Genomic DNA, 17,135 nt, shown 5'->3' on the forward strand with positions numbered 1-17,135 from the left:
AACCCACATACAAAGCTAAAATATAGTGTGAAATGTGAATGAGGATTCAGGATAAAGCTTTCATTTTTAATAAAACAAAACTAAATCGAAACGTCCCAGCCTATCGAAATCTCTCCATTTCTCATTTGTTGATAAATTAACGCCTCTCTTTTACTCAATAGACATGTTAGTATTCCGAACAGCATTCTAGAAAACTCAATTTAAAGACGGGCTCCTGGACATTCCTAAGTGCTGGCAGAAATTAAAATGTATATATAACGTGTTTGTTTTCTAGAGTATCTTCAAAGGTGTTTCTATTGCATGGCTGTCCAAAAAGTATACATTAAAGCAATATTCCCCGAGCGGGGGGGGAGGGGCATTAACGAATCAGGTAATGCCCCCGCCGCTCGGGGCATATAGCTATTAGTACCCCTGCCCGCAAAAACTGCATGACCGGGGCACTAAAACCTTTTTTTCTGTCCCGAAACGCTGCAGTGTTTCGGGAGAAAAAGAAAAAAAAAACGACAAAGAAAATGGCCGCCGGGAAAGGGAAAACAGAGTCCGTTTTCCCTTTCCATGGCGGCCATCGGGAGCGGATGCACTGGAAACTGAAGCGTTTCCAGTTTGTCCGCTTCTGAAAAAAAAAAGAAGGTAAGTGCGGTTGGGAGGGCGGAAGAGAGGGGAAGGGGGGAAAAAAAACCAGAAAAAATAAAATAAAAGTACCTGGGGCCCCGGTGGGGGACGATGGAAGCCTCCAGCCGTGTGGAGGTTCAAAATGCTGATCCAACCTACTAAATGAGGTTTACTGGAGTCAATGGTCAGCTGAACCTCATTAGGAATTGGACAGCTTAACGACCTTGGAGGGATTTGAGCTACTGGCAAAGCACTGTACAGCTGAGGGGCCACGAGAGGAGAGGGTGGAGTGGGGTTAGGACACTATATTCTTGCTACAGCACTAGGATGGCTCTCCAGTCACACAAGACTTGGAGCCGAGCAGGGCTTTAAGGATGCCGGGGGTAGTCGTGGCAGCGCCCAGACAGGCTCCAACAACTGTCTCAGACGGGCCTGTGTCAGGGCTCCCTGATGTCCTCTGCTAACCTCCTCCCGCTAGAAGCAAAGGCTTTTTTACCCCCTAAAGCCTGAAGCTCTCATGTATATGCGAGAGCTTCAGGTTTTAGAAAACAAGCCATGCCTGCCTTTTCACTGTGGCACAGGCCTCCTGCAAGGCACCCCTTTCATTAGAAATGCTGGGATCATCAGCCTCGCGCCCCAGCTGCGGAGGTGCTGATCGATGCAAAGTGGTACCAGGCAGGGAGGTGTGGTGCTACATTTAGGTGGCACCACTTACCCGATTTGAATGACTCACGTGAGGCCAGGCCACGCCCATATAGGGCATGGCCTAACAGGAGGCATTCAGCAGAGCCAAGCGTTGCCTTTTAATTATGCCGCCGATTTCCCCCACCCACCCTCCCATTCCACTTGCAGGCCATGCCCCTTTTCGCCCCTCTACCCTCCCCCACCCGCACTCCACCCCCCTTGCCACCACTAACCGCTCTGGCTCGATTTGTCAGGCCACTTAAAGCACTGGAGCCGGGCCAGACTGTTTGAAACTGACTCCAAGCTTGCTTGACCGGCGCCTCCAATCTCAAAGCACAAGAGTACATCGAAGCTTTGTGCATTGAAGGGACACTTGAAACTGGAGATGGACAGAAAGACTTGACGATTCCAGTCTTCAGTCTCCCCTCAATTCCAATGTTTCCAATACTGGACGTTATTGAGGAAAGTGCTTTTCAGGCGCGCGTTCCCTGGCCGCCTCATCCTCAGAGAGGCTGCCATGATCCCCTTGTTTTGCTCACTGCCTCAGGCATTTCTGCTTATAATGGAGGCATTATTTTTGGGACATATATAACCTGGTGCAAGACATACCCAAACCATTTCTTTTACAAACCAATATGTTCTTGCATGACAAGGCCCGTCATTAAATACTAACAGGATGCAGATCCGCCCCAGGGTTGAGGGAGCGCGTGTTCTCCGAGGGCGACCTGTCATAAGCTGTAAAGAATCTTTCCACACGTTTATAACGGTTGCCAAAAACAGAAGTGCCACACTCACAAATTGCGCATGCCTGCTCGGAGTACTCGGGGTGTGCATTTGAACATGGCAGAATGACTTTGTCTCCAAGGGTGAGCACTCTCCAAAAATAGAATACGAGGAGCATTTCAAATCGTTTTTTTTTTATAACGTGCGTAATATCGAAGAGGTGTCTAATCAGGGACCCGAGGTTCGAACCTGTGCTGCTCTGCCTCGTCTTGCTTCCAAGACGAGCGCGTTGCCACCGCGCTATACTAACCGTGCACTGGGTACCAGGATGGCTAGTTGATCACCTTTAGAACTATGGGGTGGGAATGCACAGCTAATGTAAATCAGGATAATTGATGTGGAGTAGAAGCACACCAAAGGTGTTAGTTCACACTATTAAATAAAGAAATAATGTCAATGAATTTTATGGTGAAATTTCAGGTGCAGGCGGGCTAACGTCACAAGACCACTTGGGACAAAATATCTAAACAACCTAAACTACCTATTGCTAGGCAGTAAGCCCAAATGCACTCCTACCGAATCTTCGTTCGGGAGTTAAATGTTGTTAAATGGAGTTAAATGTTGACTCTTAGTTGATCAATTGATACTCTCACAAAGCACATTAAATCAAATTCAACATTCATCCCCCGAGGGTGCAGTGAGTCTAGAAGATCAATCCATAGTATTTCACGTTGTGCTAATTTCCGTTGTATATCTCCCCCCCTGGTACCTGATGTCACTTGTTCTAAAATAACACATTTTAACTGCGCCACCGTGTGGCGTGCCTCTGTAAAGTGCAATGAAACAGGTGATTTGGGACTCTTGTTCCGAATATTGGACTTATGCTCAGTCCATCTTGTTTTCGCTTTCCGAGACTCACTGCACCCTCGGGGGATGAATGTTGAATTTGATTTAATGTGCTTTGTATAAATTAGCCTGAATCGCCACAATGTCCGCCCAGCTGCAAGGGTAACTGACATATGATTGTTTCATGGACTACAATGCCTCACCCCAAGCGGTAAATAGGGTTGTCCCCACGCCATTGTGACTCTGAGCTCATATTTCCACTCTCTATATTCCTTATTAGGTTTTCGTTCTCAAATACCTAGAGCCTGTGTCCTTAACAACTAGATTGTGTGATATCACATATTCCCCTCTTTGTCCACTCGATTCGTCACCATGGACTTGTCGATACATTTACTCTATGACTTTGTCACTTGGTGATTAGTAGATTAGGAATGCACATAGCTATATTGGCTTGACTCGCCAGTTCAATACCTCTTTTTAGTACAGAGATGCGGCCACCTGAGATACCCCCCCATGGAATTGTCATTTATATTGATGCGAGATGGGGGCACCCCGCGAATCCTTTTGGTTTCGCGGTGGTGCCCCCACTCGCATCCCAGAGTAATCAATTTCTGTTTGAGTGCTTTCCTCTACATATTTAATATAGAGACCCCGCTACATGGGTTACATTGATTCCAAGGTGCTCTTACCTATTACTCTATGGAGCTCCTCTCTCTGCGATGAGTGGCCCACACCAATATGGCGGATTTCCCGGCTGGCCCAACGCGCATGCGTGGGGTTACCGGGACAACAACTAATGCCTACCGTAGTGGAGCCGCTACGCTTACAGCGGTCGGCTCACTCGGTGTTTATCTGCAACCTAGGTAGGTCTTTAGACTCCGTTTGGACGGCGCACCTGCGTCTGCACTTTTTTGCACCCGCCTTTTTACACTTGGCGTGATGCATTGAACTTCATGCATCTCGTAGCGAGATACCAGGCTGGCGCTCCTATATACATTTAATATCTGTTTCTATCCCCTCGGTGGATAGCTTAGACATAGCTCGTTGAGAAAACTTTGTTATGACCATCTAGATGACTCACGACTGTTTGGTCTGATCATTACTCTGTTACTATTCCTTATAGGGTGTCCCGGCCGCATTCTGTCACTTCCCGGCCTCCGGCGCATTACAGCTGTTGACTGGGTCTGAATTGGAACTTTATCAGCCTCAGATTGAGGTTAGTACCCATTACCTCTCTACTTATTTCGGTTCAAAATTATATCAGTTAACCTCACTGATTAGCTTAAATGGTAATGTTTATTCTTTTGAATTCCCCGCAGGAAAGGCTTTTAGAACGCATTTAACAATCACTACCCTACTACATACAGGAACAGTGAAGTCCCCACCCTGAAGATGGATCATTCGATCCGAAACGCGTTGGTTACCTATGTCACCTATTAAAAGGGGCTTCCCTGAATGGTGTTACTTCACAATACAAAACCCCAAGAGTGAACTTATTGCTGTTTGTTAAATTTATATCGCTGGTTTACAATTGGTTAATGAAATGTATACATGTCCCTTTGAACATTTACAGGATGTGAATAATAATGCTAGGCTTTGAGCTACTTGCTTTCTGCTTTTGTTGCATTTATGTACCTTTACAAACCAGGATATACTCTGTTTGTTAATTGGAATGAGAATTCCTGGATGCTTCACCATTGTCTGAATAATTCTTTTGTACATTGTTCATTTGTTTGAAAAAACAGACCTTGAGAGGTCTATTAAAAAGTATCAAAAAGTATTGGTCAGCACCAGATCTGTATAATTGGTTACATAAGTGATCTTACATGCCCGATTTACCCTTTATTGATGTTATGTATTTTCTATTTTGTAATTTGTTAAAGTCAAGACTCAATTAACACTCTTTCCACATGAGAGTATCAATTGATCAACTAAGAGTCAACATTTAACTCCCGAACGAAGATTCGGTAGGAGTGCATTTGGGCTTACTGCCTAGCAATAGGTAGTTTAGGTTGTTTAGTTGATCACCTTTCCCTGGAGAGATTAAATAGGAGCCCAGGCACCTGGGCTGGCCACTGGAAGTCAGAGAGACGGATTTGCAGCATGTATAGTACTGGTAAGCGATAGAAAGGCACTCTGAGGTCGTTTTACTGCTCTGAATTAATGTGGACTCCCGCCGCATTTCAAGCTCGTTAGCAAACCGTGGTGATACTTGGGCTTTCCATGGTGCGGCATGGATGGTATGCCTTGTCCAGGATACTCTAACAAGTATTTTTCTAGGAGAATGGAGAGAAGCTTCAAGAAATAATTTTTAAATGAAGAACAAAAAGTATCAGAAAATCTGTTTGAGGACTTTACACTGCAGGCCGACAGAGTAGAGTTGATAAAGACTTGGCACTTGCCACGGTTAACATCACAAAACAATCTGTTTAGAAATCACAAAGAAAGCATGTAGCGTTAGCCAACTTTAAAGCTTACTCCAAGAGAAATTTCGGGATGTGCACAAATGAACACAGTTTAAAAAATAGTGCAAGTATTTTGAAAAACAAGGAAAATATTTTCTAATTCCCAAAATGTTTTATGGAAACCATAAAGGGAAAAGGCAGAAAAAGCAACACAATGAGAGTAAAGCATATTCAAATGTAGGGTTATCAGAAAGTCCATTTGGTGTCCAGATGACCTTGAACTACAGAGTAAAACCTGACCCTGTCAAGCGGGGATAGGGTCTCCCTCAGCCTGGGGTGGGAGGCCTACCAGGATTTTCACCAAAGTCAATCCTGGTCCGGAGGCGGGCTGTAGGAACTGGGAGGGCCCCTGTCCCTTCACTTGTGCCCGCTTGCATGATTTAAGATCCAGCTTTTCTTGCTCCATGCCTGGCTCCACAATGGTACCCAGTCTCTGACCGATCTGTTGGACTACAGCATCCAGTATGCCAATCAGTGGAAGAGCAAACCCGCAACTTCACCAGGAGCGAAACAGCAGAGAGCGGTCTGGCCGCTAAGCAGCACCCACATTAGACCTGCACGGCATTCAGGCTGCGTGATCCTAGGCCAGATCAAGGGCCCCAACTCCAGCCTCAACGAATATGCAGAGCGGTTCACTCTGCCAACCAGCAATCCCAACATCCTAGGCTAAACCAGGAAAGACAATTTACTTAACTGCAACGGGGCTGCAGATTCCAAAAAGGCATTAATCCAAAGCTTCCCCTTAAACTGACCTTGATTATGACATGACATATTGCCAATTTATCGTTCCCTTTAGCCCAGATTCCAAGATGGCGGTTGACGTTCCATGACAAGAGCCTTTTTTTTTTGCGCCCCTTACCTTCTTGCATTAAAGGGAAAGCTACTGAGGGAGGAGTCAATACAGGAGGACGACTCACGCTGGGCTTAGAACCAGCCATCCCGCTCGGAATGCACAAGAGCAACGGCCACACTTTGTGGCCTAAATAACAAGTAGATGGCTTCATTAAAATATATATTGTCTTTCATGGGGTGGGCTTAGCAAAGCTCACCCCAGCAAACTCAGACGCTTGGAAAGGCCACAATTCTGATCAGCTCCAGATCTTTTTCTGATCGCGCGAGCTGAATTTGGTCTAAGAACCAATACGTCAGCAAGATCTTACCAAACCTATTCCAGATTTGCGATTTTGATTTGAACAGAAGTGCACATTTGTATTTTGTTTAACAAATGGTCCGCCAAAATGGTGATCAGATGGAGATTCAGCAAATGGAGTGTAAATAGACTGCACGCGTTCCGGGACACCACAAAGGCTAGACGCAAGCTGCAGGATGCACGTCAGTTTTTACATGTAGTGCCACACTCTGCGGTGTAAGGCCCACCTGCATTGCCAGTGTGCAATTTCATTAAACGCGACATGCCCATGTGCAGGCCACACCGCCACGCACAGAGGTTGGAGTGTTTTGGACCATTGTGCAGAACTTCATGAAGAGGCCTCAAATGCAGGCCCGGGCTCACGCAGTGGCGGTCAAAACACTGCAGTACAGGGGCCTCAAAGGCAGATGCTGTCTTTATGCTGTGCTATGATACCATACGAATCAATAAGTCTTTCCAGCAAGGTACTTGCGTCCCCAGACATGCTCAAAATGGCAATCTTCACACAATACCGAAATAAAAGACCCAACTAGCACCACCAGATTTCACGAACATGCACGGTTCCCTAACCACAGGACAGCACATCTCCAGCCCACCCAAGCATGGCTGTGTCCGACACATTGGCCCATTGCATCATCTTGCAGGCTGGGGCAGCGTCCAGGGAGCCCGTGTAGTGCTCCAGTGCCTGGGTCTATGGGTGAACTGTACTGGTCCCTTTGAGGCGGGGGCATAATGAACACCTCTGTAGCTCAAGTGGGGTCCCCACTAATGAGTCCCTGGACCGTCGCAAGGTGTGCCCATGCTGGAAATGTACCGTTACTTCCAGCTGGAGGTTTACAAAGCAAACTTTAAAACAGTCGTTTACAAAGTGAACGATTGTCCACATTTCAGCAGGAACATAGTAGGAATTCAGGATAATCTTTCAGGATCCCCCCCGAGAAAGACTCTGGGTGGGAGGCATGCGTAGTGGGCACTGTGAGGTGGCGCACAAGGGTCGAGAAGGAAGTGCGAAGGGTGCATTGTGTGGAGTTGAGACAATGATAGAAGCACAAGGGGGAATCCGACAAGCTGAGGGAGGGAGGTAGCCAGCTGAGGCTTCATTGAATGAAGACTGAAGGAATGGGGGGGTTGGCGAGTAACTTGAGGGTTTTCTTTCCCTACCAATCACGCAGGGAAAGAAGCAGGCGGAGCGAGCGGAAAAGAGGGTACCCGGGCAGGTTCGAGAAAAGGGACCAGTGGGTGCATGGGGCATCCACCAGAAATCAACAAGGCAGAGTTGGGCACCTCGTCTGAGAGTGGTATGCTTTCCCACTGTTCACACAATTTCGAACAGACCCAGCTAGGTAAGAAACAAAGAATTGAAACATTGGAAATGGGTGATCAGAGGAAAAAGGGCTAGGAAGAAATACTCTTGTGTGCAGGTCGCTGGGTGGCGGCTGAAGGCCTACGGTGCCTTTGCTAGGTTTTGCATGTAGGCTCCTTCATTCTGGATTTGCCACTGCCAGGAGCAGGCATCAGAAATCTTCCAGGTCAAGCAAAAATCCCAGCGTGGCAGCTCAAAGGGGACTTTGTGAGAAGCTGTGACCGCTTCAGATCAATTCAGACCCAGACATTGCACAGCCACAGTGCTGTCGGATATCTGATGCGACTCCCAACAGTGTGTCGAGAAGCGTGACAACCATCCCGCCTACTCCATAACTTCTGGCCATCAGACTGAGACATTGCATAGCCACAATGCCGCTGGATATCCGCTGTGACTACCAATGGTGTGTCGAGAAGAGTGACAGCCACCCCGCCTACTCCATAACTTGTGCCCAACAGACCAAGAAGTTGCGTAGCCACAGCGCTGCTGGTTATCCACTAGGATTGCCAATGGTTTGCTGAACAGAGTGAACATGGCCCCAGCTACTCCATAACTTGTTGGCAGTGTTCAACACGGTCAGCCATAAGCCATACTATTCGAATCCATTAGACTGCTTCCAATCAGTCTAAAGTGTTTTACGCCTGGCCTTCACTTTTTGACCCTGTTGCAGGATCTGACCTCGCCCCAATCCCCGAAGCAGGAATGATAAAGTTCTTCTGCACTCCTCACTTTCTCGGTACCCCAAGTTTTGCCTCCTTCCCAGAGATTCTGCCTCAGCGCAGCCGCCTCGTCAAGTAAAGATATCAAGCATGGGACTCCTCCCTGTAAACTGATGACAACCTGTGTACGCAAATAGAGGAATGCAATTGGAAAGAACTGCATAGAGAAGACTTTCATGGAAGATCTAACTGGGGCGACCATCTGGGGCATAAACAAATGTGGGGACTTCCACAGTCAGATTTGCTATGCACACCTCGTCATTCTACTACTGAAATCCGATAGGTGTGGCCCTATTAACATAAAAATTGGCCTCAAAGCAAAACTTTCCGAAATGTGGAAGCCCTGTTTTGATTTGGCCTAAGCAGGGCGGCTGCAAACGAAATGCAGTTCAACGTCTCCCTGTCATAGAAAGTCTTACCTGTATTTCGTAAGCATTGGCATCTTTCATAGATTCACATGCTTGAATATTTTCCTGTCAGACTGGGAATCCCCAGTAATTTAAAAATGTTCCATGGGAAAAGCAAGGTACAGTGCCAATTAGGCCTGCGGCTTCTGGCAAAGGATTTGGTTAAACATATTGCCAGTGCCAGCGAATGGCAAGCAAGAGGGAACCCAGCAAAGTGCAGGTTTTAGACGGCACTACCGTCCATATTCAGTACCTGTGACAATGTCCCTGGCCTAGCTCTTAAGGGGTGCGGTGGAGTACTGCTACGACATGTGGGGTCCAGGGGTTGTATGGGCAGGATTTCATTCTCTCCCACAACAATAGAGACATGGGGGCTCTGCATAATGTTTTGACACCTGCAATCCCTGTAAACCAGTAGTACAGTATTTTCCCAGTTGTCCTTCTTCTGTAGTGCTTACCAAGGCAGATTCCACTGGTGGAAAATGGTCGCTGTGCCAATGGCGAAGGAGCAGCAGACCAGGGTCTCCACCCATGGATTTCTGCATCTGCGGCAAGCGCGCATGCGCCATTTTGTCATATCCAAATTGGCAGGCAAGCATTACAAAGGCTTGGCTCATGTTAAGAGAGCCCATCAGAGCCCGAATAGACGCACCCGAGAGCAAGTGGCTGGGGCGAACCAACCAATCCCCCAACAGGAAAAGTTACACTCAACGAAAGGCCACCACAGTATCCAGTGAGAATGTTGGAAGCCCTGCCCAGGGTTGGGGAAGACATCACAGTACAAACTCACACAGGGAACATCAGGATATGGGAGTTTGGAGAAGCTGAGCAGCATTCTGAGGAGTGGGTGCGGGAGGAATTGGGGAAATTGGTGGGGATGGAGGTATAGTACGAGTTGGAGGTACAGGAGGAAGAGGTTGCAAAGAAAAATGACTAAGAGTAGACAACTCGGGCAGGCAGTCAGAGAGGTGATTACAGACTGGGAGAGAGAGCGACACAGACTGGGAGAGAGAGCGACACAGACTGGGAGAGAGAGCGACACAGACTGGGAGAGAGAGCGACACAGACTGGGAGAGAGAGCGACACAGACTGGGAGAGAGGGAGAGAGAGAGACAGACTGGGGGAGGGAGAGAGAGAGAGAGAGAGAGGCTGGGAGAGAGAGAGAGAGAGAGAGAGAGAGAGACTGGGAGAGAGAGACAGACTGGGAGAGGGAGACAGACTGGGAGAGAGAGACAGACAGACTGGGAGAGACAGACTGGGAGAGACAGACAGACTGGGAGAGAGAGACTGGGAAAGAGACAGAGCGACACAGAGGGCGACACAGACTGGGAGAGAGCGACACAGACTGGGAGAGAGCCAGAGAGAGCGACACAGACTGGGAGAGAGTGAGAGAGACTGGGAGAGAGAGACACAGACTGGGAGAGAGAGAGACACAGACTGGGAGAGAGAGAGACAGACTGGGAGAGAGAGAGACAGACTGGGAGAGAGAGACAGACTGGGAGAGAGAGAGACGAGAGAGAGACAGACTGGGAAGGAGAGAGAGACAGACTGGGAAGGAGAGAGAGACAGACTGGGAAGGAGAGAGAGACAGACTGGGAAGGAGAGAGAGACAGACTGGGAAGGAGAGAGAGACAGACTGGGAAGGAGAGAGAGACAGAATGGGAAGGAGAGAGAGACAGACTGGGAGAGAGAGAGACAGACTGGGAGAGAGAGAGACAGACTGGGAGAGAGAGAGAGACAGACTGGGAGAGAGAGAGAGACAGACTGGGAGAGAGAGAGAGACAGACTGGGAGAGAGAGACAGACTGGGAGAGAGAGACAGACTGGGAGAGAGAGACAGACTGGGAGAGAGAGAGAGACAGACTGGGAGAGAGAGAGAGAGACTGGGAGAGAGAGAGACTGGGAGAGAGAGAGTGGGAGAGAGAGACTGGGAGAGAGAGAGAGACAGAGCAACACAGAGAGCGACACAGACTGGGAGAGAGCGACACAGACTGGGAGAGAGCGACACAGACTGGGAGAGAGCGACACAGACTGGGAGAGAGCGACACAGACTGGGAGAGAGCGACACAGACTGGGAGAGAGCGACACAGACTGGGAGAGAGCGACACAGACTGGGAGAGAGAGAGAGACAGAGAGACACAGACTGGGGGAGAGAGAGACAGACTGGGAGAGAGAGAGAGACAGACTGGGAGAGAGAGAGAGACAGACTGGGAGAGAGAGACAGACTGGGAGAGAGAGAGACAGACTGGGAGAGAGAGACAGACTGGGAGAGAGAGAGAGAGAGACACAGGGAGAGAGAGACTGGGAGAGAGAGAGACTGGGAGAGAGAGAGACTGGGAGAGAGAGAGACTGGGAGAGAGAGACTGGGAGAGAGAGAGAGACTGGGAGAGAGAGACTGGGAGGGAGAGAGAGACAGACTGGGAGGGAGAGAGAGACAGACTGGGAGGGAGAGAGAGACAGACTGGGAGGGAGAGAGAGACAGACTGGGAGGGAGAGAGAGACAGACTGGGAGGGAGAGAGAGACAGACACAAGGAGGGGGGGGAGACAGAAGGGAGGGATACGGAAGGGGGGTGACAGAAGGAGGGGGAAGAGACAGAAGGAGACCAAAGCAGAGACTATCTGAACTAGAGACATTTCCCTTATGAATAGGGGCCTTGAAAGATGTTGGGGGAAACATGTAAACAAACACTATTTTGAACAGACTTTGTGCACTACGAAGGAACCAATTCCAGTTTGGACTATTCCCAGGAAGAGGTTTCAAGACATCCTGAGGAGAACGGATGCGAGTTTAATAGAGACAGTATTGCTCTTTGGAGCATATGGACAGCATCAGTGACCATGACATGCCAACTACAGACTGGGCATGCCCGCCGGGGTGTTACTAGGAAGAAGGTTTAATAAATAAAGCACTTGAAAAGACCAGGAGGGAAGGGGCATGAGCTAGCTCTGAAAAACTCTCCTGTTAGGTAATTATCAGTGCAGCATCTCCTTCAGTTATGTCACCAATCCCAAATAATTGTAGAAGAACCTTAATAAACATCCTATCTTTCCATCACATTGCTTGGTCTGGCAGTATTTCTCAGTGGCTTCACGTACCACTTGGCATCACTGATAGCTTTACTTTGTATGGGATCAAGCCCTTTAAAATGGGGTGCGTGGCAGCGTGCGCCCTTAGGTTTCTTGACACCCAAGCACAAGGTCATGGATGGTGAAAACCATCTAGGCATTAACTTCTACTCCAAAGGTCAGGCTTCTCCTTTCCTGAGCAGCTCAATGAATACCATTATTGGGGCATACCACCCACTGCTTTCATGGCATTTTGAGAAAGGCAGCAACAGTTGCTAAAGTTTTTCCACGTACACATTCACCCAATCCTGCAGGCTAAGCTGGTACATGTTTGCGGTGACGCACTGTTCCACCCTTCAGTTATTTTGTGCTAAATTGCTGAATTAGGAGTGCAGCATTCGTGAGGTGAAGCACTCGTTACCTGTACAATGAGTTTGCAGTATCACATACACCCAGCCTGAAAGAAAACCCCACCCTTGCTGGAGAAGGTTGACAAATGCTTTTTGGATGGGACATCTTTCTATCAAACTACACGGCCCCAAGGAGGCAATGAGAGGTTTACAGGCCTATGGGGAAATAGCAAAGGCCGGTATGCCTGGGGAGTTGGGGGTCGGAGTGGGGGCGGATGGGAGCCTGCCACATTACTGCTGATGGTTGCAGACTATGCCCCCAGAGTCATTGCCCTCTCAGAGAAAATCGCGTGATTGCTACTTTCCCAAAAAATCGGTCATCTTCGACTTCAAGGACAACACATGCAAAAAAAGGCTAAGTGTGGGTCTGTGCATAACGGGATGTTTGAGCTACTAGACTTCTCACGTAATTTTATAAAGACAATATACAAATAATCGTTAAATCGTGCTAAACATCATAAAAACAGAATTCTCCATGCAGAAATGCCCCCCCCCCCAATACCTGGGTCAGTCACTAGGGAACACTGTCCTGGCTGCTCTCCGGTCAGCGCCTCAAGGCGCTGTCCTAGTATCATATGGCACTATCACTTTCTGGGCAGCACAGTCCAGACTCCTCACCTGATTTTCCACCAGCCCTCCAGGTTTTTCTGCAGAACTTCCACCACAGCTCCCTTCTCCAGGCTGATCTCGTCAGGGTCCCTGGCAGCATACGGGTAAATGACGCTGTACGTCTCTGTTCAACACAAGCACATGAAACGTCATCATTGCACCGTGAACTCAGCAAAGGTCAATCGCAGATTGGGCTTCTGGGAGCCAGATGGGTGACAGAAATGCGCTGGATCATAGGGAAAATTGGGAGATTTCACAACAGTGCAGAGCCTTTCAGCTGCTGGTAATGCTTGGTAGATGCACGCCCAGCCCGACAGATGGCTTTACTGGCAGCTTGGGTTCTGTCGCGATATCTTCAGCTTCCCCTATGCGCATGGCGATTGCAACCAAACACATGGCTTTGCTACTCCCTTCCTACAAGAAGGGTTCATGAGGGGTGAGGCTACAATGCCCAGGATGCATTTATCCACTCGAATCACACACCACGCGCAGCCACACATCCCCATCGTGTGGGAAGAGTCATGAGGATCTAGTGTGCAATGTAGTACTAAAGCAGGCTGAACAAGTAAGCAACACATGAGCAGGCACTTCACTTCTGAACAGTAGGTATTGATCTGTAGTGGCATTCAGCTGGCTAATAAATGCTTCCAAATGGGAGGGCAACTGATGGCCACCGTTTCAAACAATGCGGTCAAGTGGGTAAGGGGGGGCGGGAGGGAGGGAGGGATTCGAACTCCAGTCTGTTGGCTCCAGAAACCACAACCAAGCAGCATAATGCCACTATCCACCAATACAGAGATTAAGCACATAGTCGCAAAAAAGTCAATGCAGGGAGTACAGTGCAATCCGTTAATTGTCTGCATATGCACCAAAGGTCTACTTGTTACAAGCAGGCATACAATTCAGAAAACCTACTGGAGTTTGACATGTTTTAATTATAAATGTGACTTTTTGCGAAACTGCACAAGTGACCGTGTCCAAGCTGTACCATCATCACCCTTAAGTAAAAATAGCAGGTCTGGGTGGCATCTCCTAACCCGCTAATACTTCAAAAAGGGCGCTGGGAAATGTCCTATACACCCACATGTACATTGAGCAAAACAGAAAGGACATTGGTGCTGCTTCATTTGTGCAACAAAACCAAAAAAAGAGAAACGCTAGAGACACTCCGATTACCTCACCAGTGAGACCTAATGGAGTTGAAAGCCAAGCAATTGAACCCAAGACTCATTATCAGTGTCGGAGGTTTAATAAAATGTGACGATTTCTAATAAAGCAGAGGGCCAGGAAGACATTAAATAACTTAATGGATTTGAAGACTTCATCAGATGCGACCCTGTCCTGGCCAAGGTGTATTCCACAGTCGCTCGGCCCTTAAGGGTCTAGAAGTTGAATTATTCACTAGTACCAACAGCGGACAGTCAGATCCCGAGAAGAACGACACCGCCCCCCCCCCCCCGCCAGTTCCTCCCAACATGCTTAACCCATAGTAACAATCACCAAGAAATAATGGTCAGGTCTGACAATGAATCATTTTTAAAGTGGATCTACGTATTCCCTATTTTTATCTTGGTGGCTTTTCCCACCAGGGAGGATTCAGTCGGCCATTTTGTTCACGGGTTCTTTGTATCAGATTTTGCTTTACTGTCTCAGCGTCTATCCTCGACAGTCACACTGGAGTGAAAGCAAGTGGCAGTAAGCTCATCACTTCCGCCTCCCAGGGATTGTTTCCCGCCCCCCCCGCAGCAATGGCTCCTTGATGCGGGGGTAGCACTTAGGACAACTTCCACCCCATGAAACAAGTAAACCAAAACGAGCACTTCTGAAGCGTGTGGTGGATGGGGGCGTTTGGGGGAGAGGGTTTTCGGGGGGGGCGGCAAAATGATCTTCCGAATAAAACCAGGGAGGACAAAAAGCAAAAGGAAAAAGACAACTGGACTAAAGCGTAGGAGTTATGCAGCACAGTGTCTACAGTGCATACATGTCTGTAGTCCCCCCTCTATCTCTAATATAATGAGATCTACCTTCCACTAGGTTAGCAGACCGGCGTACCTTTTAACAGCTCAGTTCTTCTGCTTTAATTTAAATTTGGCACAGAGGTAGGCGTAGGTCTGCTTGGTTCTATCCAAACAAGCCACTCTGGTCTACAGAAAATGACCTCTCCTCTGCTAAAAATAAATCTATACAGACGGAGCCGGGACGAATAGTTCGTACGGAGGAGTGGAATGATGTTATATAGTAGAAGTTAGAATGATGAGCAACTTCTCTCCACTTCCTGATCTCATTCCTCCAGACTAATAGATGGATCAAAATGAATTGTTGGCCAGCTGGGGAGCAGGCATTAGGAACATCAAATGGAAGCTCCACAGAAGGCTTCCAATGGGAACTGCTAAGGCTTTAGATGCCACCAGACCAGAGACTTGATCTGCATGATGCTTATAAATGGAGGTCGCCTACCCCTTTAGTTAACCTGAATTACCAAGCACAGGAAGCAAACTAGAACTATAGATTTATTTTCTGGTTGCTCTCCTGAGGAAGAGCACATCAGATCTGACATAAAAGATGGTCCGAGGCGCAAATGTCTCGTTTGCAGTAGTTAAAGGGAGGATAGCTCAGCGGCAACGTGATCGCCTTGCTAGCATGACGACACGAAGCAACTCAGGTTTGATCGCCGGGTCCGCACTCAAACCTCTGGGTATTAAGCGCGTAATAAATTACCCATCATATCAAAGTTTGAGGGCTCTATTTGCAACCAGATTTTGAAAGGTCCTTCCTGCATCAGTCAATGGAGACCGAAAGAAGGTAGGGATGTAAATATCCCGATTAATATGAAAATACTAGAGGACTTTGGCATAAGCAGAGTCTAAATTACCGTCTTATCCTTGCTAAACTAAAATTATGGTGATTTTTTTTAAATGCAAAAAATAAAACCACCACTGGTTATGGGAGGAAAATAGGTCATTTCAGGGAAAGGGCCACACATGTCACAGTGCCATCTAATAGCCATCCCCGTAAGATCACCTCCAATTCAGAGCCACCAGAGAAAACCACGATAAGCAGAATTGCTTGCATGCTCGCTCCACTCAAGGTAATGGTCATCGGTTTATAGGACAGCAGTATTTTATGCATACTTTAGATATGTGGCTGATGAGACGAAATGGCATATTTTACTCAAACCTCTCATTTTCTATTGTTTGTGCAGAATATGTTTAGACACTCTTAAGAAGTCCATACGTTTCCCAGAGAGCACCTGGATCACCACTTACTAGCTCCTCAGGTGTCAGACAACCACCTTCGGAAATCAAGCAAGTCACAAGTCCACAAATGGCTGAGAGCATTCCCCCAAACAGAGTGGCAGGGATTGAGACACACATTGGCTTAAATCCAAAAAGTCAGAGAAGCAGAACCCAGTTGTCACCTACACGAAAATGATGGTATATTACCCACTCTTCCGCATCTCCATGGAGACGAGAGGTCCAGTAGCAGCAGAAGAACCAGCTTTGACTTATGGAAGGTCGCATTATTTCCCACAGAACTACTATTCCTGCCTGCCCAGAATGCCATCTGTCAACACTTCCTAAAAGAAGCCGAGGCAAAGATCTCCCCATGCAATGTGAATACCCCTAAAAGGCAAGGAACATGTATTTGTGCACGGAATAACCAAACCTGATGGGCAAGTGAAACAAAGTGTTGTTGATGTCTGTCCAGAGTGGGGTTCTTAGAGAAGATTCAGAGCAACAAACCAAGCCAAGAAAGCAGGAGGAGCAAGTTCTCTGTGCTTCTTGAGAGGACACATCACGGTGGCTCTGTTTATGCGCACTAGGGACCTGCACCATTTTTATCTCCAGAGGTGGCGTTAGGGGGTGGGGGTGTGATGGGAGAAAAACCGGGACAGAGAAAAAAAAATTGACTCCAATGTGACGATTGTCTTCTTCAGATTGTAGGCCACGAACAAAATTGCTACCCCAAAAAAATCTGTTGTATTGGTAATCTGATGCGACAAGATCAAGTAATTTATGGGCACATTGTTCCCCAATGACACGTTAGAACTCCTCAAGACTACAATCAAAGCTTGAGGGTA

General features: G+C 47.8%; 1 protein-coding gene and 1 long non-coding RNA gene across 4 annotated transcripts in view; one reads left to right on the plus strand and one right to left on the minus strand.

Annotated features, from left to right (window-relative positions):
- The window catches only part of SH3PXD2B (SH3 and PX domains 2B), a 495,732-nt gene that overhangs the window by 38,288 nt on the left and 440,309 nt on the right, over positions 1-17,135 (minus strand). For all 3 annotated transcript variants that reach the window (XM_069651378.1, XM_069651379.1, XM_069651380.1), the window contains one exon: positions 13,064-13,178. In XM_069651378.1, the coding sequence (XP_069507479.1) occupies positions 13,064-13,178 (115 nt within the window). The remainder of the gene's footprint in view (positions 1-13,063; positions 13,179-17,135) is intronic.
- LOC138580663 (uncharacterized) lies at positions 3,547-4,645 on the plus strand. Its single transcript, XR_011304315.1, has 2 exons — positions 3,547-4,081; positions 4,185-4,645. It is a non-coding gene; the product is annotated as an uncharacterized lncRNA (long non-coding RNA).

This window comes from Ambystoma mexicanum, chromosome 3p (genome assembly GCF_040938575.1).
Source record: "Ambystoma mexicanum isolate Mex_15411 chromosome 3p, UKY_AmexF1_1, whole genome shotgun sequence".
In the NCBI taxonomy this organism is placed as follows: domain Eukaryota; kingdom Metazoa; phylum Chordata; class Amphibia; order Caudata; family Ambystomatidae; genus Ambystoma; species Ambystoma mexicanum.